This window comes from Eschrichtius robustus, chromosome 16 (assembly GCF_028021215.1).
Source record: "Eschrichtius robustus isolate mEscRob2 chromosome 16, mEscRob2.pri, whole genome shotgun sequence".
Lineage (NCBI taxonomy): Eukaryota > Metazoa > Chordata > Mammalia > Artiodactyla > Eschrichtiidae > Eschrichtius > Eschrichtius robustus.
The window spans coordinates 49,872,270-49,898,777 of NC_090839.1; the positions used below are offsets into that span (position 1 = coordinate 49,872,270).

Consider the following 26,508-nt stretch of genomic DNA (forward strand, 5'->3'; position numbering starts at 1 on the left):
CACGTTCCAGACTCTGATCTTCTTTAAATTGCTCAGGTAATCCATCTGTTGCTACCTCAGGACCTCAGCATCCGCTGGTCCTCCACCTGGAAAGCTCTTCCCCCATTCTTTGTCCGTCTTGCTCCTCTCCTTCCTTTAATTTTCAGCTTAAATGCCTCCTCATCGGAGAGAACTTCTCTGACCACACAGACAAAGTTAAGAGTCCTGGTTCCCCATTATTCTCCATCGCTATCCTATGGTTTTTCCCTCATAATCTTCTGGCAACTTTTTTTTTTTTTTTCCTGGCAACTTCCAATCACTCCAGTGCCCGATAATGTGTTCTATTAGTGTCTCGTGCTTACCATTCTATCCTAAGCATCTAGCACACTGCCTGGAGCTCAGATAATATTGCTGAATGAATACATGCGTGAACTTGATTTTTTGGCTAACGGGGGGTCATAGATTTACAGTATGGCTGTGGCTGTACTGGGCATCCTATCCAGACACAATGTTCAGAAGTACAGGAGACTATCTCCTCCTGGTGCTTCCTCTGAAGCTGGGACACCCTGCCCAGAAGCCCCTCGAGTTTCACTAGCCAGAGTGAGATCACATGACCATGCTTAACCCAATCACTAGCAAGGGAGATGGGACCTACTCCCCCTGACTGGCTCAGATAAGAGGTTCTCACCTGGGGCATAGAGCCCCCCAGGGGTTACCGGAAATGTGTGTGGGAGGGGTGTCTGAAGCTGTCACAAGATGTGAAGATTGTTACAGGCATTTAGTGCCCAGGGAACTTGAAATGCTAAAGCTCTTGCAACACCTGGGGCAGCCCACAAAATGGACTGTCACATCCATGGAGGCTGCAGTGCCCCCTTGAGAAACACTGACTTGGACCAATCAGGACCTGGGCCAGTCCCCCTGAAGCACCTGACGGGGTGAGCTCAGGGTCTGTTAAAAAAGAGGAGTGGGATCAGTGGGTGCTGGGAAGGCAGTCAGCACGGTCCACCAAGAAGTTGTTTCAGCTCAAGGCCATGTTGAACGAGTGATGTTGAAGAGGCATCTTCCTAAATCTTTTCAGCAATCTCCCAAGTTCTTGAAAGTGAGATTGCTGGATCAGAGGATGTGCCATTTTCCAAGTTGATACACGCTGCTAACCTGCTGTGCTGAAGAAGCAAGCTACTACCCATGGAAGCCCCGTTTTCAGAGGACAGGCCAGTTGTGACGAGGCAACTCCCTGGGGAGCCACAGGGAAGAAAGCAAAGCGGCTGGAGGACGACAGAAGGGGACTGCATTTACCACCAGAAAGAAGGCCTTTCACGCCTCATTTCCAGGAGTAGCTAAGACATTCTATTCCTAAGAATAATCACGTGTGCACAAACACTTTCTCATTTGACAGTCACAACCCTATTAGTAGACAGGCTAGATATTATACCTCTTCTTCAAAAGAAACCAAAGCTCAGAAAACACAGGGGATTTTTCTATCACGAAAAGTTAGGTTCCATTTTTAAAAAGAAATTAATAGGGAGATGTGATTTGCTTAGAGTTACATCAACTGTAGCAGAGACCCAAAGTCACAATGGCTTAAACTACGTAGAAGTTGATTCTTTCTCTCCTAAAGCCCTGGGCTGTGTGGTACTCCACAGGGCCGGAAAACCCAATTCCTCTTCTCTTGTTGCTCCACTATCCCTCAGGAGTCCTTTTCATCTGAATGGTCCCCGATGGCTCCTCCAGCGGGACGGATGTCAGGAAGGGGGCGCACGTCCCAGAGATACATACATCTTAAAAAAATAAAAGGAGGGCTTCCCTGGTGGCGCAGTGGTTGAGAATCTGCCTGCCAATGCAGGGAACACGGGTTCGAGCCCTGGTCTGGGAAGATCCCACATGCCACGGAGCAGCTGGGCCCGTGAGCCACAACTGCTGAGCCTGCGCGTCTGGAGCCTGTGCCCCGCAACGGGAGGGGCCGCGATAGTGAAAGGCCCGCGCACCGCGATGAAGAGCGGTCCCCGCACCGCGATGAGGAGTGGCCCCCGCTTGCCGCAACTAGAGAAAGCCCTCGCACGAACCAAAGACCCAACACAGCCAAATAAATAAATAAATAAATAAATAAAGTAGCTATAAAAAAAAAATAAAAATAAAAAAAAAATAAAAGGAAACCCACTCCCTCTAAATACTACCAGACCTCAGAATTTCGGGAAACTTATTTCCAATCTTGCAAACTCTCCTTCAATGGGTGATTCCCAAGTTCTGAACAGACCGTGTTCCAACTGCACTTGCAAGATAGACGTTTGGAATTCTGAAAACCTTCTCCCAGAAGAACACCTTATATTTTGGTTGTTGGATTAGTCCACAAAGGTCTATTTAAGCCATGATTCAGCAGAACTACAGGAATTGTTGAAGCTCCAGGCTGTTTGGAGCCACAATTGTTTTACTGGTCGGTCAGTAATAAGTGTTATGGAGAGAGAACATGGTCTTAGCACAAGCAGTTGGGGTTGAAGTGTTTTAAACAAGAAGGAATATATATATATTCCTTCTTGTTTATATACACATACACACACACACACACTCAGCTTCCAGAATTCCTACAGCCAGGCATCCACCCCCGGGTGGAGAAACCTTCTCTGGGGAAACTGACCTACAGAGGCAGGTATCTTGGTGCCTCCCGATGAAAGTCTGGCTTGCTGCCTGGAGTGGACATTTGTCCTGGTATGTACCTGCCCAGCATGCTGTGATCATCCTTCCTATATCTAGGAGATACCCCACTTTGAGGGTCAACACATCCCTGATGCGGAAGTCAGAAACGCACTTTCCCAGTCTCCCTGGCAGCCAGGGCCCAGGCATGAAACTGAGATTCCGACGTGAGTGATGAGAAGCAGGCTGCTCTGGGAAGCCATTCAGAAACTCCCTTCCACCATCGCAGGCTGCTTCTTGCACATGTTTGATGCCCATCACAGCGGTCCACCAGGGTGCCCACCCCACTGGCACTGACCCATTCTTGACCTCTGATGCCCAGTGAGGAGCCTCTGCTGCTGCCATCTGAAGCTGCTACTTGCCATCTTGGAGCCTCTGTCACTTAGGTTGACCGCCCCAAAGCACTGCTCAGGCCACCCACAAGGTAGGACTGACACCAAGGAGAAATCAAGGCAAAGGTTTGAAGGTGACAGTACTATAGCAGGAACCCAGAAATGTCCCATTCCTGTCCTACCAGGAATCCCTAGTCCTCACAGGGTCCCAAATAGCTGCACACAAGAAACACTACCCAAATGGGCAACGAATGCTAGTTTCTTACTAACCGAGGCAGGACTCAGTGATCCACAGGAACGGATCCGATACACAGGGAACTGACTCTCACAGGAGTGGAAGACAAACTCTGGCTTGGGAAGAAGCTCATCAGACTTTGACACTGTAGCTGCAAGGTGATGTTACTACAGAAATAACGGGGACAAAACTGGTGCGCAGTGAGAAAGGCAACAAGGCAGACAATCCCCAGGCAGGCTCAGTGAGTGGCTACATGCCGGTTCCTGCTGCCAGGCCCTCCGAAGACCTCAACATACTCTGCTTGAATTCTGAGCTGTCCATACTCAGTTTTTTTTTTTTCTGGCCACGCTGCACAGCTTGTGGGATCTTAGTTCCCCGACCAGGGATTGCACCCAGGCCCGCAGCAGCGAAAGCACGGAGTCCTAACCATCGGACCACCAGGTAATTCCCTGTCCACACACATTTTTAATAAACATCTCTTTCTCATTTAATCGCACTTATGTGGGTTTGTTACTTGCAACCAAATGAGACCAGCGGAGAGAACACTGCAGCACTCAAGGGCAGGAACCCCGCTGTCCTCACTTTGTATCCCCTATCTCTAGAATACTGGTAGCCACCATTGGGGTTTAATCCACTCCTGCTGAAAGAATGAGGGTATCTGTACTGCTCCTAAAGTACAGATCGAGTCTATTTAATCCAGGAGTTATAATCTAATTCACAACATACTTACCGAGCACCCACTAGTGCCCAAAGGGCTGCTCTAAGTCCCAAACTGAACATGGAGATTTGCTTAAAGGAACCACAAAAGCTATGTCTGACAGCAACATGAAAGGAATATAAAGTTACATGAACTAATTTCAGAAAACCAAGCTTATGGAAGCTCAATACGACATTTCACTTCAATCTTTTACTCCTGTGAGTATAGAAGGATACCTCCTGAATATGCAAATTTAGTTTTCTTCAAGGAAATATTTATTGCATATTATTAGTGATTCTATTTTACAGCAAAATTAAGTGTATACACTTTTCACAAACAGAAAGTGGAAATCACGGTATCTCTCAAATTTTTATGCTGAACCAAAGTCCTGTTTTCAGAATTGAGCCGCGCATCATGATTTTGGTCCAGGGCCACCAGTCCATGATTTCAAATAGTTGACGATCCTGGCAGTAATTGGAACAAAATCGTCTCTATATGTGACAATCGTTTCCACATAAAGCCCTTTCGGGGGTTCAGACAGTTCATTTGTTGAGACATCCTTTTGTTCTACTTCACCACCTTAAAAAAAAAAAAAAAAAAGGAACAGCTGCATCACTAACTTTTATTTTATCTTACTTTATTTTTTTATTTAAGTATAGTTGATCACTAACTTTTAACTTAGGCAGCAGTCATTAGAATTATTAGTAAAGCCTTTGAAATAAAATAAACTAAGGTAAGAATTACCCCCACCCCCATCAGGTTCCTGACACCGTTTTCTTTCTGTAAAAAAGAAAATTTAAATAATTTTTTTTTAAAATGACCACTACAGAGATAAATGTTTTAAAATGCTTAATACTGACATGTGCATTTTCAGGCCATTGGTGAGCTTCCTTACCAAATGTAATCTTCAGCGCAGCTTTTACATAAAAAGCTTTACTGAGATAATACTTATTATACAATTAACTCATTTAAAATGTAAATTCAGTTTTTAGTATCTTCAGATCTGTGCAACCAGCACCAAAATAAAGTGTAGAATATTTTCATCCACAAAAGGAAACCCCTTATTTTGTAGCAGTCGCTCCCCCACCAGCTCCTCCCCTTCAGCCCCAGGCAGCCCTTTCTCTAGACGAAGCCACAGATTTCCAGCACATTTTTGAAAGCTGCGGGATTTCCTTTTCCTCCCAGCAACTGGGAAGATTTCAATACTCCTTCGCTGGTGTAAGTCCTGAAATCGTTTGGTCGCCAAATGCGACCATGCGACCATGCGACCAAAGCAGGGCTGAAGTTACAGAAGCATCGCCTCTTTAAACCACCATCCAGGGTCTTTGAAATTCCACCTGGAACCTCACGGATTCTTCAAATTCTGAGGATAGGGGCGGCCTCGCTCAATAAACGAGCAAGGTTCGGGGAAGAGGATCTAAAAGGTCGTTGCTGGCAGATTCCACGATAACCCGCGGCTCTAAGCACCGCTCCCGGTCTCTTCGCGCGGCACAGCGAAACCACTTCTGCGACCCCCCCGGACACGCCCCACGCAAGGCCGCGCGTCCCCCGGAGGTCCCGCCCGAGAGCCGTACCTGGCGGCTTGCTCTTTCTCTGATTCCACAAAAACAAGGAGCCCAGCAGGGTCCAGGCGCCCAGTCCGTACAGCACAGACATCCGCCGGTACCAAGACAGGGCCTTTTCCGGACGCATGACTCCACCGGGAAGACCTCGCTCCTCTGAGCCTCAGGGCGGAGGCGGGCCTTCCGGTGGGCGCGTCACCGCCGCCGCCGCCTCCAATGGGGAGCCGCCCCGGGCGACCGCTTCCTGCGCCGGCCCCGATGCATCCTGGGGCGTGTAGTCCGGACGTCGCGCTGGGCAAAGCACTCGGGTCTGGCGCCTGCGGTCCGGAGACGATCTTGCCTCCCACGTGACGGTCCCCAATGACACTTTCTCTCAGGCAAACCTCCCACTTGCAGAACGGTAAGGCCTGCCTTACATAGGCTTTAGGTGGCCCTTGTAAAGCTTAATTCCTTCCCTCCTCCAGCTCTCAGGTTTGCGAGGATACCCCGTCTACGCCCCACAACTCATCTTCCCCATCTTCCTGCCTGGAGCCCTGTCTGGTGCGCGTGGGTCCCTCCACGTCTGAATGAGACCCTCCACTGGGCTGTGGATCCCATTCTTCTCTGCCTTTCAGGGCCCTGGCCCAGCAACTACACTCTAACTGTCCACCTCCATCTCACGCCCTTTTCATTCTGTCGTTCACTCCATCATACAAACGAGCCCGCGCCTCAAAAACAAAAAGTCTCCACTCGATCCACCTTCAGCTTTTCTCTTATCCGTACATTTCTTCGAAGCATAATCTACCCCCACTCCAAGAAACCAAACAACTTGAGAGCAAAAGTGATGTGTTGGGCACAGAGTGGACACTCAGTAAACTGCCATAGCCAGTAACTACTTTGTAGCCATAATCAGACTTGATTTCCAAAGCATCCGACTCCACCTGCTCCTTTCATAGTTTCGAAAACATAATTTTCTTCTGAATCTATTTATCCTTCAGGGCTCTTCCCATTTCTCCCACCCTCTAGAAATTGGTGTTTTGCCACACACAAAAATTAACTCTAAATGGATCATAGGCTTAAATATAAAAGCTAAAACTACAAACCGAAAAGAAAAGAAAATCTAACACAACGATTGGAAATCAACTACATCCAATATAAAATAAAAATTTAAAAAAAAAAGGCGATCTTTGCCATCTTGGGATAGGCAAAGATTTCTTAGAATACAAAAAGCATAAACCACAAAACAAATATTGGTAAATTGGACTTCTTCAAAATTAAATCTTTTGCTCTTCGAAAGGCAGTTAAGAAAATGAAACAAGCCACAAAATAAAATATTCAAAGTAGGTATATCTGACAAAGGACTTGTATCAGAATATATAAAGATATCTTAACAATTCAATTATAAAAAGACAACCGAACTGAAAAACAGGCAACAACCACTTAAGAAGATATACAAATGGCCAATAAGTACAGGGGCATTGTTAGTCATCACAGCAATGCAAATTAAAACCACGAGACACCCTTACACACCTATTAGAATGACTAAAAATTATGTTGAGAATACCAAGGGTTGTACGGATTTGGAGCAATCAGACCTCGTACTGGTGGGAACATAAAATATCACAACCTCTTTGCAATACTGGCAGTTTCTTAAAAACTGAAGCACCCCTACTGTATGAATCAGACGTTCAGTTCCTAGTTATTCACCCAAAGGAAATGAAAACATTATGTCCACACAAACGTATGTACATGGGTGTTCACAGAGCTTTATTCATAAGAGCCCCCAAATGGAAACAACCCAAATGTCTATCAACTGGATGGACAAAGGAAATGTGAGTCTACCACTCCATAATAAAAGGAACTACTGTACTGATCCACGCAATTGCATGGATAAATCTCAGATGGGTAATGTAAGAGAAAGAAACCAGGCACAAAAGAAACCAGACATAAAATTCTGGAAGCAAATTCACCTATAGTGGGAGAAAGCCGACGAGTAGTTGCCTCCGACCAGGGTGTGCAGAAAGGGAAGGACTAAAAGGGGCCTGAAGAAACTTTGGGGGCAGTGGAAATGTTCTGTGTCTTGATGGTGATGTGATGGTGGTGCTTTCATGGGTGTGCACATCTGTTGAAACTCATTGAACTGTACACTTTAAATGGGTGCAGTTTATTGTATGTAAATTATACCCCAATAAGGTTGTTAAAAACAAAACAGGAAAATCAGTATTCTGTTCTAAGCTTGCTTCTCTTCTCATACAGAGCAACTTTACTCATGTTATTTACTTTATACATTTATGACTCTCAAATATACGCCACATTCTCCTGAAAGATAAATGCATACTAATTACTGCCAACCTGCAGGGCATTTTCAGTTCTACCCCACAAGCTCCTGAAACTCAAGAGCGGCCAGGATTGAATTTATCAACGCCACCGCCACCGCGCCCCGCCCCCCAACAGGAAAGAAACCTTTCCTGACTCACCCTCTCACCTAACACCTCATCCGTCACCTGTGTCTAAAAGCTGCCTCTGTTGAGGCCTCGGCTGGATTCCAGCCTCCTTCCATCCAGGCTGCCACTCTCCTGATCATTTCAGAAGTTTCCTTGCTTTCAAGATGGAGTTTATAGTTACTAGGCACACTGGCTCAGTGTCTCCCTCTTGGGATGGCTGCTCTCCAAAAAACACTAACACCCACCTCCACGTTCTTTGGAAAGAGCCACCAGCACCCACAGGTGGGACCTGCATGGCTCAGGGTGCCCCTCAGCACCTTCAATCATTGTCACTGGAGAGACACCAGAGCCAGCTGGGTCTATCACATTCCTCCTGTCAATTGGAAGCAGGCCCAAGGAGGAACAGTTTCAACCCTAAACTGGATACACAGGCTTATGTACTCTTCTATATGATCTACCTCGATTCAAAATTATATCCCAAATATAAGAAAAATATTCTATGGAAAAGGTACAGTAAATAAAAGCCTTAGGCATTTAAAATGTAATTGTTAAACATTTTAAGATAGGAAACCCTCCCAGAATTTTGAGCAGAGGTTAAGATGGCAGTAAATAGGGCTTCCCTGGTGGCACAGTGGTTAAGAATCCACCTGCCAATGCAGGGGACATGGGTTTGAGCCCTGGTCTAGGAAGATCCCACATGCCGTGGAGCAACCAAGCCCGTGCACCACAACTACTGAAGCCCACGTGCCTAGAGCCCATGCTCCGCAACAAGAGAAGCCACCGCAATGAGAAGCCCGCGCACCGCAACGAAGAGTAGCCCCCGCTTACAAGCCCACGTGCAGCAATGAAGACCCATCGCAGCCAAAAATAAAATAAATAAAATAAATTAAAAAAAAAAATGGCAGTAAATACAAATTCAAAAGATAGAGCGCTGGAATCAATCCAGATGGTCCGACAGCCAATTAATAGGAGTTCCTAGCTTTACTTTTCTACATAGCACTCATCACCTTCTTAATAAATTATATAATTTACTTCTAATTTTTTAATGTTGGTCTTCCCTACCCAAAATAAAAGCTCTGTGAGAACAGGAATTTTTGTTTTATTGACTACATTCCCAGGCCCTAGAAGACTACTCCAAACATAGCAAATACTGAATAATTACTTGTTGAATGAAAAAATGCCTCCAAAGTTCTGAGATAAAATTATTTTGGGCCTAGATTTTATACTCAGTAAAGCTGTCAGGTATGGAGACAGAACAGGTTCTGTGAATTATCTCTTGCATGCTCTTTTTAAAAAGTCACTTAAGGCAGCAAAATGACTTATGAGATAAAAGGAAAACTGGAACTAACCTAGGAGTCCAAACAAAAGAAATTCCTGGATGACAGTTGTCCTAGCAATTGGCCCATGTTAAAAGGGGATATAACCTCTAAACAAGGATGAACTCCACTGAGTAGAATAAGCTGGAACTTATTAATTGAGGTAACACTGGTTTATAACACTGTATGTTTCATGTGTACATTACAATTCAACTTCTGTATGCACTGCAGTGTGCCCACCACCACCCAGCACCATACAGCTGACCCCCTTCACCCTCCCCCACCCCTTCCCCACTGGTGACCAGCAATCTGTTCTCTGTATCGCAGGTGAGGTAGGAACAGTGCCACTCCAGACCACTCTGCCTCAGTAAAGTTTCACATATTTCTTACTTTTCCTTGTCTGTTAATACTTGGACAGTAAATGAAGATTAATTTCAGGAATTACCTCTTGGGGAATTTACTTAAAACACACAGACTTACACAGAGACCTCAGAAATCAAATTTGTATTAGCATTATTTTAACCAGTGCTTCTTCATCCAGATTTATTTCCTTTCTGATCATTATGATTTTCATGTAAGCAAGCTGCCAAAATACATTAGCTCTGATTTTATACAGACTCTAAAAAGTTAGGATACAAAAAGCATATAAACATCTACCGGTACCAAAACGTTTATGACCTTATAATTTTATGGTGTAAAGAAAAGGGCACAGATAAGGAATACAAACAAATTAAAATCTAAAGCGTTACATAACACTTCTTTTGATTATTTATTAAAACGCAGCAGAAACGTAAAAGGAACGTTAAGCCTTTATAAACAACTCTGAGCACAGTGTGACAGTGTCTTCTTCCATTTCCTTCTCATGTCCTCAGCTCAGCAGGCACTGGAGACAGCCAGTTTCTTCAAATGGTCCATGAACACCTGCAGGCTGACGTCATCAGTCAGGATGGGCGCTCCTGTTTCCTGAAGTTTAATGAAAAAGGTTTACTGGCAGGTCTCTTAGAAGCTGGTTGGAATTCATGCGTTATTAAGGACCCTTCCCCTAACAAAATCAGCAAGTGCTGTCCGTCTGCCAAGAGCACTCCTGCCACCCAGCCCCATCCTCTGCCTAGCTAATCTTTTTTTTTTTTTTTTAATTTATCTTTATAATTATTTTTGGCTGTGTTGGGTCTTCGTTTCTGTGCGAGGGCTTTCTCCAGTTGTGGCGAGCAGGGGCCACTCTTCATCGCGGTGCGCGGGCCTCTCACTATCGCGGCCTCTCTTGTTGCGGAGCACAGGCTCCAGACGCGCAGGCTCAGTGGTTGTGGCTCACGGGCCCAGCTGTTCCGCGGCATGTGGGATCTTCCCAGACCAGGGCTCGAACCTGTGTCCCCTGCATTGGCAGGCAGACTCTCACCCACTGCGCCACCAGGGAAGCCCTGCCTAGCTAATCTTTTCAACTAAAGCATACTTTCCTCACAAAACCCTTCCCTGATCCTCTCATATCAGGCCATTCCTGCCACTACAGACAGTTTTGAGCATATGCCCTTCTACCTTACCCCCCTGTGTAGTTCCGATGACTCATCCAGGGTCTGGCTCCCAGCAGGCATGAACTCCTGGGGGCCCACACGCCCCATCTCTCATCTTTCCCACCACCCTGCCGCAACCAGCCTGATGCTCTTAAATGATCTGCTTACAACAGAAGCTTGGTAACAGCGTATTCACAATGAGTGAATCAGTATCCACTAAACAGATGGATCTCTGCACTATCAAGAAATGCTTATGATTCAATTAATGTTATGGGAAAAAGTATTGAATAGAAACCTTGATTTCTAATAAGATTCCAATTTGTTAAAAAAAAATATATACATATGCACACACACAGACACACACACACACACACACACACACATACATGATATATACCTTTTATATTAACTAGAAAGAAGCCAGAAGTACTTAACTCTAGCTAGTAGCATTCTATGTAATTTAAACTTTCTTTCTAAATTTTTTTTTTACATATACTAGTCTTCTAAAAATGTAACGGTACTACTGTTATAATTAGAATAATATAAGCATGATTAAAGTTTTATAAAAGGATTTCTCTGGGAAGAAAAAGTAGATGTACTTTTCCTCATTCCTTCAACTAAGTACAACTAAAAACCCTGAATGTTTTATATAAAACAAACATAAGAAGACTTTGAAAGGTGGTGAAAAGACAGCAGATTAACTAGCGGCCCTGGGATGCAGGGAACCACACAGTGGCCAGTTCCCAGGGCTTCCTTTTTGCCTCATGCATGCACACCAGACTTGGAGCTGAAAAAGCTGGCAACAGTTATTGAGCACAGACAAAAACTACAACAAAAAGAGCCCACTTTCTCTAGCAAAAGATGAGGGCAGCCTAGCAAGACAGAAAAGGCTGGGCGGATAGTGTAGACTTGCACCCTCACATGGCAGTACTGAGGGACCCAACAATCCCACCAGGGTGGTATCAGAAAAGGCCAAGTATGGAGCCAGGAATTTCATCCCTGCTGGCCAGTAAGAAGTCTCCCTGCACCCATGGTGTCCGCAGAGACCATACAGGGAGCCTGGACTTCTACCCCACACCTGGTAGTAATAAGACGTCCACGCCCCACCCACTGGGGTGGTATCAGAGAAGGCTTAGTGCAGAGAAAGCACTTTCACCATCACCCACCAGTTACAAGGCCACCTCCACAACAGAATCAATGGGAACCAGGTGGGGAGCTGGAACTCCCGTCCCCACACACAGTAACAAGAAGTCGCCCTCCACCTCAGGTGTCGACAGAGGCCAATGGAAAACCTCAACCCCTGTCTCACCTGCCAGAAATGAAACAATGTACCACCCCCTTCCCTGCCAGAGCAGTGTGACAAGAAGCCAGCCAAAACAGGTTTAAATCGATCCAGAGTCTCATAATAAATACGAAAATGTCCACGTATCAATCAAAAATCACTTGTTATACCAAGAGTCAAGATCTCAAAATGAATGAGAAAAAAGACAGTCAACAGGTATTAACACTGAGTTGATGACAGTGTTAGAATTACCTGACAAAGACTAAAGCAGCCATGATAAAAATGCTTCAAGGAGCAATTAGGAACACACTTGAAACAAATGAAAACATAAAGCGTCACAAAAGAAATATAAGACAAAGAAAATCCAAATGAACATTTTATAACTAAAAAATACAGTAACATATAAAAAGTTTGAATGCAACAGCAGAAAGGGAACAGAGAAAAGAGTCAATAAACTGGAAGATAAAAATAATAGAAAGTACCCAACTGAGCTGTGGAACTACAAATGACCTAACATTTGCATCACTGAGGTCCCAAAGAGAAAGAAAGGCAAGGCAGGCTGAAAAAGTATTGTAGAAAGTAATGACTGAAAACTATCTGAGTTTGGCAAGCGGCATAAATATACAGAATCAAGAAGTTGGGCAAATTCCAAATAGGATAAATTCAGAGAAATTCACAAAAAACATATGGTATTTCAACACCTGAAACTAACAAAGAAAAAATTTTGAAAGCGGCCAGAGAAAGATTACATTTTATCAATATTTTTCAACTGCCTAAGAAAAAGGACTGTCACCAGAATCCTATATCCAGAGAAAATATTGTTCAGGATTGAAGAGGAAATCAAGAGATTCTCAAATGAAGGAAAACTAAGAGTCTATCACCAGAAGAGTTACCCCGAAAAGAACTGCTAAAGGAAGATTTCTAAACAGAAAGGAAAAGATAAAAGAAACTCTGTTGGAGTATTAAGAAGGAATAAAGGACACAGTAAGCAAAACTACAGATAAAAATAATAGGTTTTCCATCTTAGATTTATAAATTATGGCTGAAGAAAAACTGTAACACTGTCTGATGCACACAGAGGAAACATTTAACACAATTATATCATAAATGGGAGAGGGTAAAGGGACATGAAGTGAGGCAGGGGTAGGTTTTCTATACTTCATTTGAACTGGTAAAAAAGATAACACCAGTAGACCATGATAAGCTAGGTACACATAATGTAATGTAATGCTCTAATATCTAGAGCAACCAGGAATAACTGCTAAAAAATGCTACAAAAAGAGATATACTAAAAAAAACACTGTGAACAAGTTAAAATGGAATTATAAGGAATGTTCAAGTAACCCACAGGAAGGAAGGAAAAAGAAAACAGAGAAATGAAAAGCACAGAAAACAAAAAAATAAAATGGCAGACTTAATAAGCCCTAACATATCAGTAACTACATTAAATATAAATGGTCCAAATAAGCAAATTTATTATGAGTTTAGCAGAGTAGATTAAAAAAATATATGATAGAAGCAGGTTGAAAGTTAAAGGATGGAAAGAGGTACATCATGCAAACATTAATTTTTTTGCATAATAAATAAAAAGAATGAAAGAAAGGTAAGTGTGGGCTTTATAAAGGCCAGATAAAGTAGACAGTAGTGCAAACAAAATTACCAGAGATAGTGGGGACATCATATAATGATAAAAGGGTCAATCCACCAAAAAGAAAGGGCAATCCTAAGTGTGTATGCAACAAACAACAGAGCTGAAAAATATGTGAACAAAAACCTGACAGAACGCAAAAGAGAAACAAACTCACCATTAAGAGTTGGAAACCTCAACATCCTCTCTCAAAAACGGATAGAACTATACAGATAATCAGCAGGGATATATAAGAACTTAACACCACCATCAACTAACAGGACCTAATTGACATTTATAGGACAATTTATCCAACAATAGCAGAACGCCTATTCAAGTGACCATGGTACATATGCCAAGACAGACCATATGCTGGGCCATAAAACAAACTTCAACAAATTTTTAAAAGTTGAAATAATACAAAGTATATCCTCGAACCACAATGGAATCAAAATAGAAATCAATTAACTGAAGACAACAAGAAAATCTGTGGAAACTAAGCAATACTTCTAAATAATCCAAGAGTCAAAGAAGAACCCTCAAGAGAAATTTTTTAAAAATATATCAAATTGAATGAAAATGAAAATACAACATAATCAAAACCTGTGGGACACAGCAAAAGCAGTACTGCAAAGGGAATTAAGAGCACTAAATGCATACACTGAAGAAGAGAAAAGTCTCACGTCAATAATCTAAACTCCTACCTCAAGAACCTAGAAAATGAAGGAAATAAACCTAAAGCAAGCAGAAGGAAGAAAATAAAGATTAGAGCAGATATAAATGACACTGAAAATAGACAACAGAACAACAAAAGGAAACAATAGGTATTCAGATTGGAAGGGAAGAAATGAACTGTCCCTACTTGCAGAAGACATGACTGTCTGTAAAAAATCTCAAGGAATCTACCAAAAAACTCCCAAAAGTAATAAGTGACTCAGGAATGTCACAGGATATTAGACAAGTTTACAAAAATAACTTTATTTCTAAATATAGATGGTTGCTGACTTAATGATTTTTTGACTTTATGATGGTATAAAAGCAGTACTCATTCAGTAGAAACCATACACATTTTGAATTGTGGTCTTTTCCTACGCTACCAACATGCAGTACGATCCTCCCCCGTGATACTGGGTGGCTCCCAGCCACACTGATCATATGGGTCAACAACCAAGACACTCACAACCATTCTGTTTTTCACTTTCAGTACAGCATTCAATAAGTTACATGAGATATTCAACACTTCATTATAAAATACGGTTTGTGTTAGATGATTTTGCCCAACTGTAGTCTAATCTAAGTGTTCTGAGCATATTTAAGGTAGGCCAGGCTAAGGTATGATATTCGGTAGGTTAGGTGTATTAAACGCATTTTCAAGTTATGATGGATTTATTGGGATGCAATCGCATCACAAGCTGAGGAAGATCTGTACTAGCAATGAACAACTGGACACTGAAATTAAAAGTACAGTACCATTCACAATCACTCAAAAAAAAAAAGAAAGTGAAAATACACAACACTGATGAAAGAAATAAAAATAGATTTAATAAACGTTCAGGGAATTCCCTGGTGGTCCAGTGGTTAGGACCTGGTGCTCTCACTGCCGAGGGCCCAGGTTTAATCCCTTGTCCGGGAACTAAGATCCCACAAGCTGTGCGGCATGGCCAAAAAAAAAAAAAGTTTATAAGAAACCTGTACAAGGGCTTCCTTGGTGGCACAATGCAGGGGACACGGGTTCGAGCCCTGGTCCAGGAAGATCCCACATGCCGCGGAGCAACTAAGCCCGTGCACCACAACTACTGAGCCTGTGCTCTAGAGCCTGCGAGCCACAACTACTGAGTCCGCGCGTCTAGAGCCCATGCTCTGCAACAAGAGAAGCCACCACAATGAGAAGCCCGCGCACTGCAACGAAGAGTAGCCCCCGCTCACCGCAACTAGAGAAAGCCCGCGCACAGCAACGAAGACCCAACACAGCCAAAAAAAAACAAAAGAAACTGTAAACAACCCAGCTGTCCTTCAATGGGTGAATGATTAAATAAAATGCAGTATGTCTATACCACAGAATACTACTTGGCAAATAAAAAGGAACAAGTTCGACACTTAAACGAATCTCTAGATAAGTATGCTGAGGGAAAAAAGCCAATCCCAAAAGTTTAGGTACAATGTGGTTTCACATATGTAACCGTTATTTTAAAATTGAAGTATAGCTGATTTACAATGTTGTGTTAGTTTCTGGTGTACAGCAAAGTGATTCAGCTATACATATACATATATTCTTTTGCATATTCTTTTCCATTATGGATTATTACAAGATATTGAATACAGTTCCCTGTGTATGTAACACATGTTAACTTTTTTATGACAAAATTATAGAAACAGAAAACAGGAGACCAGGAGAGAAGTGAGCATAACTATAAAAGGGCAACGTGAGAGATCCTTGTGCTGGTGGAAATGCATATCTTAATCTCCTGGTTATGATACTGTATTACAGTTTTGCAAGATGTTACCACCGGTGGAGGGGGGGTGGGAACTGGGTAAAGAGCAAAGGGGATCTATCTCTCTGTATTGCTTCATACAACTGCATATAAATTTACAATTACCTCCCCAAAAATGTTATAAGAAAACAGAATGAAAGAAGAGACTCATTTGAGGGAGACATAAATGCTGGGAATAATTAGATAAAGAAGGAAATTGGAGCTAAAAAGTGAAGAGGAGGCAGAAGGAATGGTGAGCGTGAGTCCATGTGTTTGCCCTGCACTCCTGGGGGAGACAGAAGTGTGGGGACTCTGGGCAATGCCACTGTGTCTCCGAGGGAAGCACGTGGAGGCCACAGTTCAGCGTTCTGTCCTCTGGCCTGAACCTGTCAGACTCCGCTGCGTACTGCAGAAGGGGATCCACACAGGGCATGTCCCCACCCCCAGCCTACACAGAAGTCCCTAGTCCCCCCTTATCCAGGGTGGGCAGCTTCCAAGACCCCAGTGGCTGCCTCAAACCACAGGCAGAACAGAACCCTGCAAGTACTAAGGTTTTCCTGTACAGGTGCTAATTAATATTGGCATACACAGTCTGGAAACACTGGACAAAGATAACGCACTCCCCAGGTGGGAGGGAGCGGGAAGGTGTGAGATTTCACCAGGCTACTCAGAATGGTGTGTAATTCAAAACTAATGAATTACTTCTGGAATTTTCTGACCACAGCCGACCTCAGGTAACTGAAATCTTGTAAAGCGAAAATATGGATAAGGGGAATTACTGTATTATTCAAAGTTTTCTTCCCAGCAAAATACCCAAGTTACTCTGTCTCTGGGCCAAAAGGGATTTAATTCAATAACTTTGTAGAATTTATTTATTTATCTTTTCTTTTTTTTTTGGCCACAACTTGCAGCTTGCAGGATCTTAGTTCCCCAACCAGGGATCGAATCCGGGCCCCGGCAGTGAAAGCGCCGAGTCCTAACCACTGGACCACCAAGGAATTCCCCAATTTGTAGAATTTAAAAACAAGTTTTTAAAAAAGCAGCCTGGCCTCCTCCTCAAATACCTGACAATTACTCACCTGTCCCCAAGCATACAGGTTATTGTGTGTCTGAGATGGATTCACTTTGGACAAAAGGAATCGAGCCTTTTAAAAAAAAAGAGAGATTTAGATTTAAAGATTAAAAGTGGCATTAATATTAGTGTAATAGAAAAAAAGTTTTTACATTTTTTTTGTTAAATTAGAAATTTTTTACCACATAGGAACCCATTTCTTTAGTTTAAGCCCAAAGCCTCTCTATTTATTAGGGTTCCTGAAACATGGAGTGTATTTCATTCTGGCAATCCTCTACACCAACATATTTTGACCACTCATTTAAAAAGAAGTCATATTTGGAAGCTGACCTATATGTCAATTTATGTCACCATATAAGATACGAACCAGGCAGTTTGGATTTACAGCCACGAGAACGCATCATAAAGCCAACAGAGCACCAGGGCCGGGCTGGGCTCGCTCACCTGGCTGCCTCCATGCTCCGTGCTGACGTACCGCGGCATGGGGAAGCGCGCGTGCAGGATCTCCTGAGCATCGTCCAGGGGCGCCTGCAGAAGGTGCTTGAAGTTTTCGTACTCAGGCATGTCCTGGTAGCCCGCTTTCTGCCACTGGGCTATGGTCTACACCAAAACAAAGGAATCAAAACTACCGTGGAGATGCTGTGACGACAGCCTTCTCTGACGCCCCTGACACGCTAACGTCCCGCCCGGAACTTGTTTCCAGTGACAAAGTCTTCTGTCGAGGGAGACGAGTGTCCGAGGGGAGCCATGTGGAGCTGACCAGGAGCGTGAGTAAGCCGAGCACTGAGTCCACGACACCCCCGCCTACACAGTCCTGCCGGAAATGTCAGTGCCCACCACACCTCCCCTCCCCTTTCTAACTGTACTGACAAACACCCCGGATCGGGTGCCCCAAGGAGCCCTGGGCTCCCCTGCTCTCCACCTCCCCCGCTATCGCTCGGTCTAGCCCTCACGTCCTCACCACCCCTGGCAGGGAACGGGGTTTGCCGGCTTCCTATACAGACTCCACTGTCCCTTCTCTTTCCTGGTGGCACGCATCTCACGCCCTCCTCCGGGGCTCAGCAGTCCCACGGGCGGGTGGGACCGACTCCACCCCAACCCCTGCTCCCCCGGGCCCCGAGCCTCTCGGTGGTGGAGACAAACTGTAAGAATCAAAGCATGGGTGTTAATTAGGCAACAAGCAGAAGGCAATACACCAAAGTGTGGAAAGGAAAGACTGTCTCTCCAACTAAACATGGTGTCTCAATCCTTCTTTCATTCCCGTCAGCAACTGTGCTAGGAAACACACCTTAATCACGCCGGAAATGAAGAAATACTCACTGACTGATTAATATATCTTTATAACTAAACGGAAGTGCTTTCACACATTATTCGGGGGATACTAAAAAAGAAAGCAATGGAAAGAGAAAATGGAGTAAGAAGACGTAACAAGTGAGAAATGTGCTCTGGAAACAGAGCCGCTATCAGGAGACCAGTCTGCTCTCACTTCCCCTGCGGCGCCAGCACCGTTTCCCAGGTCTTAATTTCTGACTGGCTGGTGGTGTGGAGGGAATGCCCATCGGCTTGCTTGGGTCCAAGAGTTCATAAGAACCCCCGCTATCAGAAGGCTTAGGACTTTCAAAGGGCGAGGGCGAGGTCATCTGCCTTCATCTTTAGAACCTATCCCTTGCACACAGAAAGTGCTCAATCAATGTGTGAAGGAACAGGACAGCGGCTGTAGTCAGAGATGTCTATAAGGGATGAGCTGAAGACACAGGAAGCTCCTGAAGGAATCAGTGGGAACAGCAGCTGGTCGGTCACCCAGCCTTAAGTCTAGGACCACTACTGATTGACCTGACACCTGTGGGCAAGTGGCTAGCAGAGTGGCTGTTAATATGCTGAAAATAGTTTAAAGTTATAAAATGCCTGTTAGTATTAGAAAAACCATTTCTTTCTAGGGCATTAAAGAATGCTGAAACACAATTTACATCTTTTCAGGACATCTGAAATCACTTCTAATGTACAGACACCAGGAAGTCAAGTCAGTTGCCAAAGCAATGTACTGAAGGTAAAAAATGTACAATAGACAAAAAAGAGAATATATCCCTGAATATAACACTCAGTTAAAGGATTTTCGCCTGAGGAGCCATTCGTTTCCTTAGGGCATGAACCTCTTTGAGAAAGAAATGCATGCTGCCCTGAACACCATCCATAGCCATCCTAGGGATCCACAGACCTGGCATAAGGTTCACTGGGCCACATTACCTGAGAGAAAAACTCTAGTCCCAAACTTAGCAGTATTTACTAGTGACTCTAACATAACTCTGAAAGGACAGTGTGAATATAAAAAGTTTACTGACGAAAAGTAAAGTGATCTTGCCTGACAACTCAGAAAGCAATAAATCATAGTGATTTAAAAGGACCACCTGAAAAACAATATGGAGGTTTCTCAAATAACTAGAAATAGAACTACCATAAGACCCAGCAATTCTACTCTCCTGGGTATATATCCGTAAAAAACAAAAACACTAATTCGAAAAGACACATGCACCCCAATTTTCATGGCGGCATTATTTATAATTGCCAAGATATGGAAGCAACCTAAGTGTCCATCAACAGATGAATGGATAAAGAAAACATGGTAGATATATACAATGGAATACTACTCAGCCATAAAAAAGAATGAAATTCTGCCATCTGCAGCAACATGGATGGATCTAGAGGGTATTCTGCTAAGTGAAATAAGTCAAACAAAGACAAATACTGTATGGTATCACTTACATGTGGAATCTGAAAAATACAACTAGTGATGTAACAAAAAAGAAGCAGACTCACAGGTATAGAGAACAAACGAGTGGTTTGTGGAGTGGGGGGCAGTGTATATACAGGTGGGGGAGTGGGAGGTACAAACTACTGGCTCAAGGATGTGTTGTACAACATGAGAAAAGTAACCTTTAAGAAGTGTATAAAAAAAAAAAAAAAAAAGTGTATAAAAAATTAGGGAATTCCCTGGTGGTTAGATCTCCACGCTTTCACTGCCGAGGGCACAGGTTCAATCCCTGATCGGGGAACTAAGATCCCGCAAGCCTTGCGGCATGGCCCAAAAAAAAAAAAAAAAAAAAAGCTGCATAAAAATTAAAAAAAATAAAAGGACAACCTGACGTTTACTTATAGCAAGTAATATTAAAATTACTAAATATACAAATACCCCCTTTTTTCAGGGACCTGAAAAAAAAATTTTATTTACTAGCATAAAAGCCACTATACTCATTATAATAAACTGGGGGTTTTCTAAGCCCAAATTCTTTTTTCAGATGTCATAAAAACCTAAATTAGTAAAAAATGATAGTAAGAAAGAAATTAACTTCATCTTACCTCACCAAGATAAATGACAATTTGGAAGAATGTGTCCATCAGCAAAATTCTGTCAGCTAGAATGCTGCTACTGTCCAGGAGCACAGGCTGAAGCGAAAGGGAGAGATGGCACGGGTCTTCCCGCGGTGTCCACACGGCCACCCGCCAACCCCACACCCAGCAGGGAGGGTCTCCTCTTCGTGCCAAATCCCCACATTCTGCTCCCTGACTAGGCAGTTCTAGATTTCAACTTGGTAGAAAAAACAGGCTCCAGATAATCCTTCATCAACCGGGAAGTGAGATGAACGTTAGCTTTTGCTCTAGGAACCAGAAATAATTCCAAATTTTCTCAGTTTTGTGCTAGAAATATATTCTATCAGAGACATATTTCTCTCAAATCTACTGCTGTAGATGACAGAGAACTCCAATGCCTACATGAAAAAGAACATCCTTTGATACAAATTTTAAAGTTTACTACAAAATACATTTGACTATGACTTTTATTTCAATAAGAAAAGTAACTTAAACTTACATTCATTTAGCAAAATTTGAAAATTTCTACTCAAGAACAACAAATATTGAAATTTTGGTTTATTTCCTTATAGTTTTTAATTCTTGCAGGCTTTTAAAAAGTCATAATTTAGAAAAGTTTCTACTTTTTTATTTAACATAAGGATTTACCTTATTATGTTACATAAACTTTGTGACTATTTCTTAGATTACTTAATTTTCCTGCTATTGAACATTTAAATTGTTTTCTAATTTTACACGTCCTATGACTTTTTCCTATGCACATTTTTTTAACACTCAGAAATAATGTTAAATTACTATAAAGACTCAAAGTTTTCTTTTTTACAGTTTTGCTCTAAGAGTAAATGTGCTAGAAAAAACAGTCTGTATTAGGTGATTCCAACTGTGGGAGAAGCACTCACAGCGGCCCTTACCTCTGGAGGCCCGTGGAAGGAATAGGAGTAGAGGATGGGCTGGATCATGATGAGGGACTGGGTTAGGTCCTGTCGGGCAAAGTGGTGTCGATAATACGACGACTCATCAGGGCTGTTGTTGAAGACTTGAAGAAATGGAGACCTCCTCAGATGGAACATGAACTGCATTTACAGAGAAAAAGACAAATGCACACAGCTGTCACCTTCCTAGACACCCAGAGAGTAGACCTGCCCCCTCCCTGGAAACAGGAGAACCCAGCCCTTAGGAAAAAGGCCTCTGGGTTCAATGAACCAGAGTGGAGTTGGCAGCCCCGGGGGCCAGGCAGGAGGGAGGGGAGAGCTGCTGTTTAACGGTACAGAGTTCAGGTTCATGAGATGAGAAAGTTCTCAAGATTCCCTGCTCAACAGTCAGACATACGTAACACTACACCACACTGCACACTTAAAAACGATTAAGGTGGTCAATTTTATGTTATGGGGTTTTCACTACAATTAGAAATAAACATAATCTTTAGAAAAAGAGGGGGCCCTCTGGGCGTGTCAAAGCTCCTGCATGAAAGAGGCAAGGCAAAGAAGCACTGCTTTCTGGAGTCACCGGGCCAGGTAGCAGAGCAGAGTTTCTGCTCTGAAGAGGTCACAGTCCAGTGGGGAAAAGGCGCACTCAGGGCCCCAGCGCAGGAAAGTCCTGGTACGATGGGGTGGGGGTGAGGTGCAGCAGGAGCGTCCCCAAAGCCACTGGGGCCTAAAAGACGTGTGAGAAGAAGCCAGAGGCAGGGGAGGGACGCCAGGCACAGTGACACCACAGGAGAGGCCAGAGTGCTGAGACATAGGCAGAGCGCTGGGAGTGAGGAGCTCAAGGGAGAAAAGGCCAGGAGTCGCCACTGCAGACAGAGATGCATTCCTTCCAGCCCCCAAGGAGCAGGGGTGGGAGAGCAGCTGTTAGCTCATGCTAAAGAGCTGCCAGAAGATGAAAACGACCTGCCTTGAGAAGTACAAAGCTTCCTGAGAGGGACTTCCCTCGTGGTGCAGTGGTTAAGAATCCGCCTGCTAATGCAGGGGACACGGGTTTGATCCCTGGTCCAGGAAGATCCCACATGCCGTGGAGCAACTAAGCCCGTGAGCCACAACTACTGAGCCTGCGCGCCTAGAGCCCACGAGCCACAACTACTGAGCCCATGCACCTAGAGCCTGCGAGCCACAACTGCTGAGCCCATGCGCCTAGAGCCTGTGCTCCGCAACAAGAGAAGCCACTGCAATGAGAAGCCCGCGCACCGCAACAAAGAGTAGCCCCCGCTCACCGCAACTAGAGAAAGCCCGCGCACAGCTCTGAAGACCCAACGCAGACAAAAATAAAACAAAGAAACAAAGCTTCCTGAGAAGCTTTTGAATATAATGAATTGTAGGTTCCTAAATAATGACCCAGGCTGACATTCAGCACATCCTACGTGCAGGGCACAGAGCACTGGACAAGAATGATCGAGTCCCCCCGACAAAGCCACGAGGAAAGCTCTCTTACCACCCCTAGTTCACAGGCAAGGAGACCGAGGGGCAGGCAACGTGCCTAAGACCCCTCGCCACTGAGCGGCAGAGCCGGCCTCTACTCCAGGCTGCCTGGCTCTGGACCTCTATGCTAGATGCTTCAACAGAAGGAATCTAAGAAATCATCTAAATTTGGTGGTTTTCAAACTGCCCTCCGAGCCTTAGCGGATCCTCGGGGCCCAGGGGTACGGGTCACCACGTCTGTCTGCTCTCTGTGCTGGCTGTTGAGAGGCTCCTCTTGAAGAAGATTCCCCAGCTTTAGAAAGACTGCATGCCACTTCCCAGACCAACTCCATCCTTCTGAAGAGGTTCGGGACCTCATCCAAGACCGGCAGCAATGCAGCCAGCACTGGAACCCGGTTCAGCCCTGACCCTGGCCGGGCCCGGCCTCTTTCCACAGAGCCGTCCAGCCTCAACTGCTCGGGCACAGGACAGACAGGCACACGGTGGGGACTGCAGAGCCCTACCCTGGGCTGAGCGTCCAGTGAGGTGACCTCTGAAGCCCCCCTCCTTTAGCCCTAAGACTCCAAGCTGTACAAGTTCATGACTGAAGCCTGCGTCCACTTGCCAAATCGAGTATTCAAAAAGGTAATACCCGATGCAGTACCAAAGTCCTAACAAGTTCACTTAAGATTGAGAGTTTGCTTCTTCCTACTTATTCCTCATTAAGGCATCCTTGAGGGACGAGGGGAAAAAGGTTGAGTCTGCCTCCAGTTCTGGGGAAGCTGCACCTGTGAGGGGCCCGACCCGCACACCCCGGGCCCAGCTGCAAAGCTGGCTCCTGGCCGCCAAGCCAAATGGGTGCCTGGCCCACGGCGGACACGGGGTCAGCCAGCCTCGCCCCTGGAGCGGAGCTGAGCCCCAGCTGCCACACTTACAGACGAGGGTGGAGGCTCAGAAAAGACAGCACCCAGACCCCCACCTGCGGCGCCTCACTCCACCACCCGCTCCCTGCTCCAAACGGTTCCACACACCTGGTCCCCCCCACGTGCGGGTCTTCACAGTCACGACGCAGCACAGCCACTACAGACACGTCACCAATGTCTACCATGGTAACTGCGGTCTCATTTTGCTGCGTTCATGTTCACGGGTGACCATCCACCCAGAACTTCTACAAATCAGAGGTCGTGTCGTGGCCTCGCAGCAACAATCTTGTTTTGCCTTCTCCCCAAAGTCTGTGCACCTGCTCTCTGCGTGTCACCTGCGTCTTCCGTGGGGCTCAGGCACTGTCTGGCCTTGAACTGAACGACCTTCATCACCTCCAAATGGAGTCTCAAAACACACGGAGTCCTGACTTGACCCCGAGAGCAGCCAGTTTTATTTCTATCACTTTCTTCTTTAGTTATTTTAAAAAACATATATTACCTACCTGAGGATACAGAGAGAAGGAATCTGATAACCTAAAAGATGAGGGGTCTTCTTTGGTATACTGTCCAAACTTCTGACACTATTGAGAGAAAATAGAAAAAAAAACAAAAAAACACACAAAAAACTTTAGTGTCACCTGAAAACTCCCTGGAGTAGGAGGGCCATGCCCCACTCTCAGCTCCACCCCTGCCTGCCCAAGTTCCAGCCCAGCCCCCCAACACCCAGGGGGTGTTAAATGCAGATCTGGGGTGTGGGGGCTGAAGGCCCCACGTTCTAAGCAGCTCCCAGGCGATGCCGGCCGAGGCCGCTCCGACAGCAAGGGGCTAGAGAAGCCTTCTCAGGCGCCTCTTCCATAAGAAAATCCTCCAGGACTCTGACATCCTAGCAGTTACGGACAGGCCTAACGTTCTATTATTCTACAATTCCATTTTCTTTCTCTTCTCACAAGCAAATCTCTGAACATTTTCTCTTCCTGCCTTTATTTCCTCTTCATGTCACACTCTTCATTTCAGCAGGGAGTCAGATGCTCACCATCTAAAGAGAGCTCATCTCTGGGAGTGACCCTCTTCCAACCGCAGCCTTGCACAGACCTCACCTTCCTCAACTCCCTGCCACCACGAGCCACGTGACTCCCCGAACCTCCTGACCCCTCTCCTTCAGCCGCCGCAGCAGCGCCTTCCTACATCCTGTCACCTCTCCGACTTATCTTCTTTGCCTCATCCGACAGCCCGTCTCCCTACCTCCTCCTGCCGGCGGTGGGTTCCTCCGAGGTTAGTTCTTGGCCCTCTGCTCCCATCCTCCCTGCCTTGGCTACAAATGACATGAAGGCCAGGCCAGAGTCACCCAAATCCCTCCCCCACATGCAGTGCTGACCTCCGACCCGAGCTCCTGTCAGGACCTATCCTAACTACAGGGTGGCTTTCCTTGGACATGCAAGTTCACATTCAAAATAAACTAGTACATTAGAAAAGGGGACTCCCCTCCCTCCCCCTCACAGCTGCTCTCCTTTCCTGTTTCCCACTGCTCCATCATTCTTGCAGTTGCCCACACTTAAAACTTGAGTTAGCGTTGGGCTTCCCTGGTGGCGCAGTGGTTGAGAATCTGCCTGCCAATGCAGGGGACACGGGTTCAAGCCCTGGTCTGGGAAGATCCCACATGCCGCGGAGCAGCTAGGCCCGTGAGCCACAATTACTGAGCCTGCGCGTCTGGAGCCTGTGCTCCGCAACGAGAGGCTGCGATAGTGAGAGGCCCGCGCACCGTGATGAAGAGCGGCCCCCACTTGCCGCAACTAGAGAAAGCCATCGCACAGAAACGAAGACCCAACACAGCCAAAAATAAATAAATAAATAAAAATTAAAAAAAAAAAAAAAAAAGAACTTGAGTTAGCGTTGATTTTTTTCATTTTCGATTCCACGTATAGTTCGACCAAGTTTGGTCAATTCTTCTCTCGGCATACAGCCTGATTCCAAAGCTTCTCTCCCCTCCAACTGAACCACCGCCTCCTTGGTCTCAGCTCCCTGGAGCCAGCGAAATCCTCCACCGGCCTCCGTAACAGCAGCCCTTTCGCCCTCCGATTTATCTTACACAGGGACGGGCAGTGTGAACACAGCGTCATGCTGCTCTCATGCCCCTGCCTAAGAACCACACTTAACCCTTCCCCTCTCTCTAACACCCAGGCAGAGACGTCACTTTACAGTCAAGGCACTGCTCAAGCGACCTGCACCTGCACTGCCGCTCCCCCACCGTAGTCGCTGGCCACCCGTGACAGCGGCCTCTCCAGGGTCCCCAGCATAAACTGAATGCCCAGCTACACCCCACAGGCTTGTGGGTGCTGGGCCCTCCACTTGGCAAGGCTTGCCTTCTACTCTCTTTAAAAAGACTTGACTCAAGGCTCACTTCCCACCAGAAGCCTTCGCCAACCACTTGGACCCTCTGCTCAATTTCACATTATGTTTGCAATGCTGGCATTCCCTGAAAAAATGATTCTGTGGGACAGCAGGGGCACACATAGGGCTAAACAAAGTTAAATAAGTTTTGTTACTGTGCTTTTCAGGACCTTTGATCACTAACACGTGCTGTGAATTTCCAAACGGTAAGATCATAAGGTATCTCAATTATTGATTTATTGCCTC

At 45.1% G+C, this 26,508-nt stretch overlaps 2 protein-coding genes across 5 annotated transcripts in view; both read right to left on the reverse strand.

Moving 5' to 3' along the window:
- Window positions 1-4,193: 4,193 nt before the first annotated feature.
- On the reverse strand, window positions 4,194-5,655 carry SMIM26 (small integral membrane protein 26). Its single transcript, XM_068524207.1, has 2 exons — window positions 5,506-5,655; window positions 4,194-4,501 (listed from the first exon to the last, which is right to left on the reverse strand). Exons 1-2 carry the CDS (start codon window positions 5,621-5,623, stop codon window positions 4,344-4,346), a joined length of 276 nt encoding a protein of 91 aa, XP_068380308.1. The 5' UTR covers window positions 5,624-5,655; the 3' UTR covers window positions 4,194-4,343.
- Window positions 5,656-9,721: 4,066 nt separating this feature from the next.
- The window catches only part of SEC23B (SEC23 homolog B, COPII coat complex component), a 38,465-nt gene continuing 21,678 nt past the window's right edge, over window positions 9,722-26,508 (reverse strand). For all 4 annotated transcript variants that reach the window (XM_068565621.1, XM_068565619.1, XM_068565620.1 and 1 more), the window contains 6 exons: window positions 24,378-24,455; window positions 21,470-21,631; window positions 20,547-20,633; window positions 17,637-17,792; window positions 17,200-17,265; window positions 9,722-10,195 (listed from right to left, as the gene is read on the reverse strand). In XM_068565621.1, coding sequence (XP_068421722.1) covers window positions 10,106-10,195; window positions 17,200-17,265; window positions 17,637-17,792; window positions 20,547-20,633; window positions 21,470-21,631; window positions 24,378-24,455 — 639 coding nt within the window. In that variant the 3' untranslated portion in view covers window positions 9,722-10,105. The remainder of the gene's footprint in view (window positions 10,196-17,199; window positions 17,266-17,636; window positions 17,793-20,546; window positions 20,634-21,469; window positions 21,632-24,377; window positions 24,456-26,508) is intronic.

Bases quoted from the DNA above. Each gene is read 5' to 3' on its own strand.
- SMIM26 (XM_068524207.1), bottom strand. From the start codon at position 5,623: ATGCGTCCGGAAAAGGCCCTGTCTTGGTACCGGCGGATGTCTGTGCTG. The intron at 4,502-5,505 runs GTACGGCTCTCG...AAGGTGGTGAAG, and splicing joins GAGAAAGAGCAAGCCGCCAG to TAGAACAAAAGGATGTCTCA.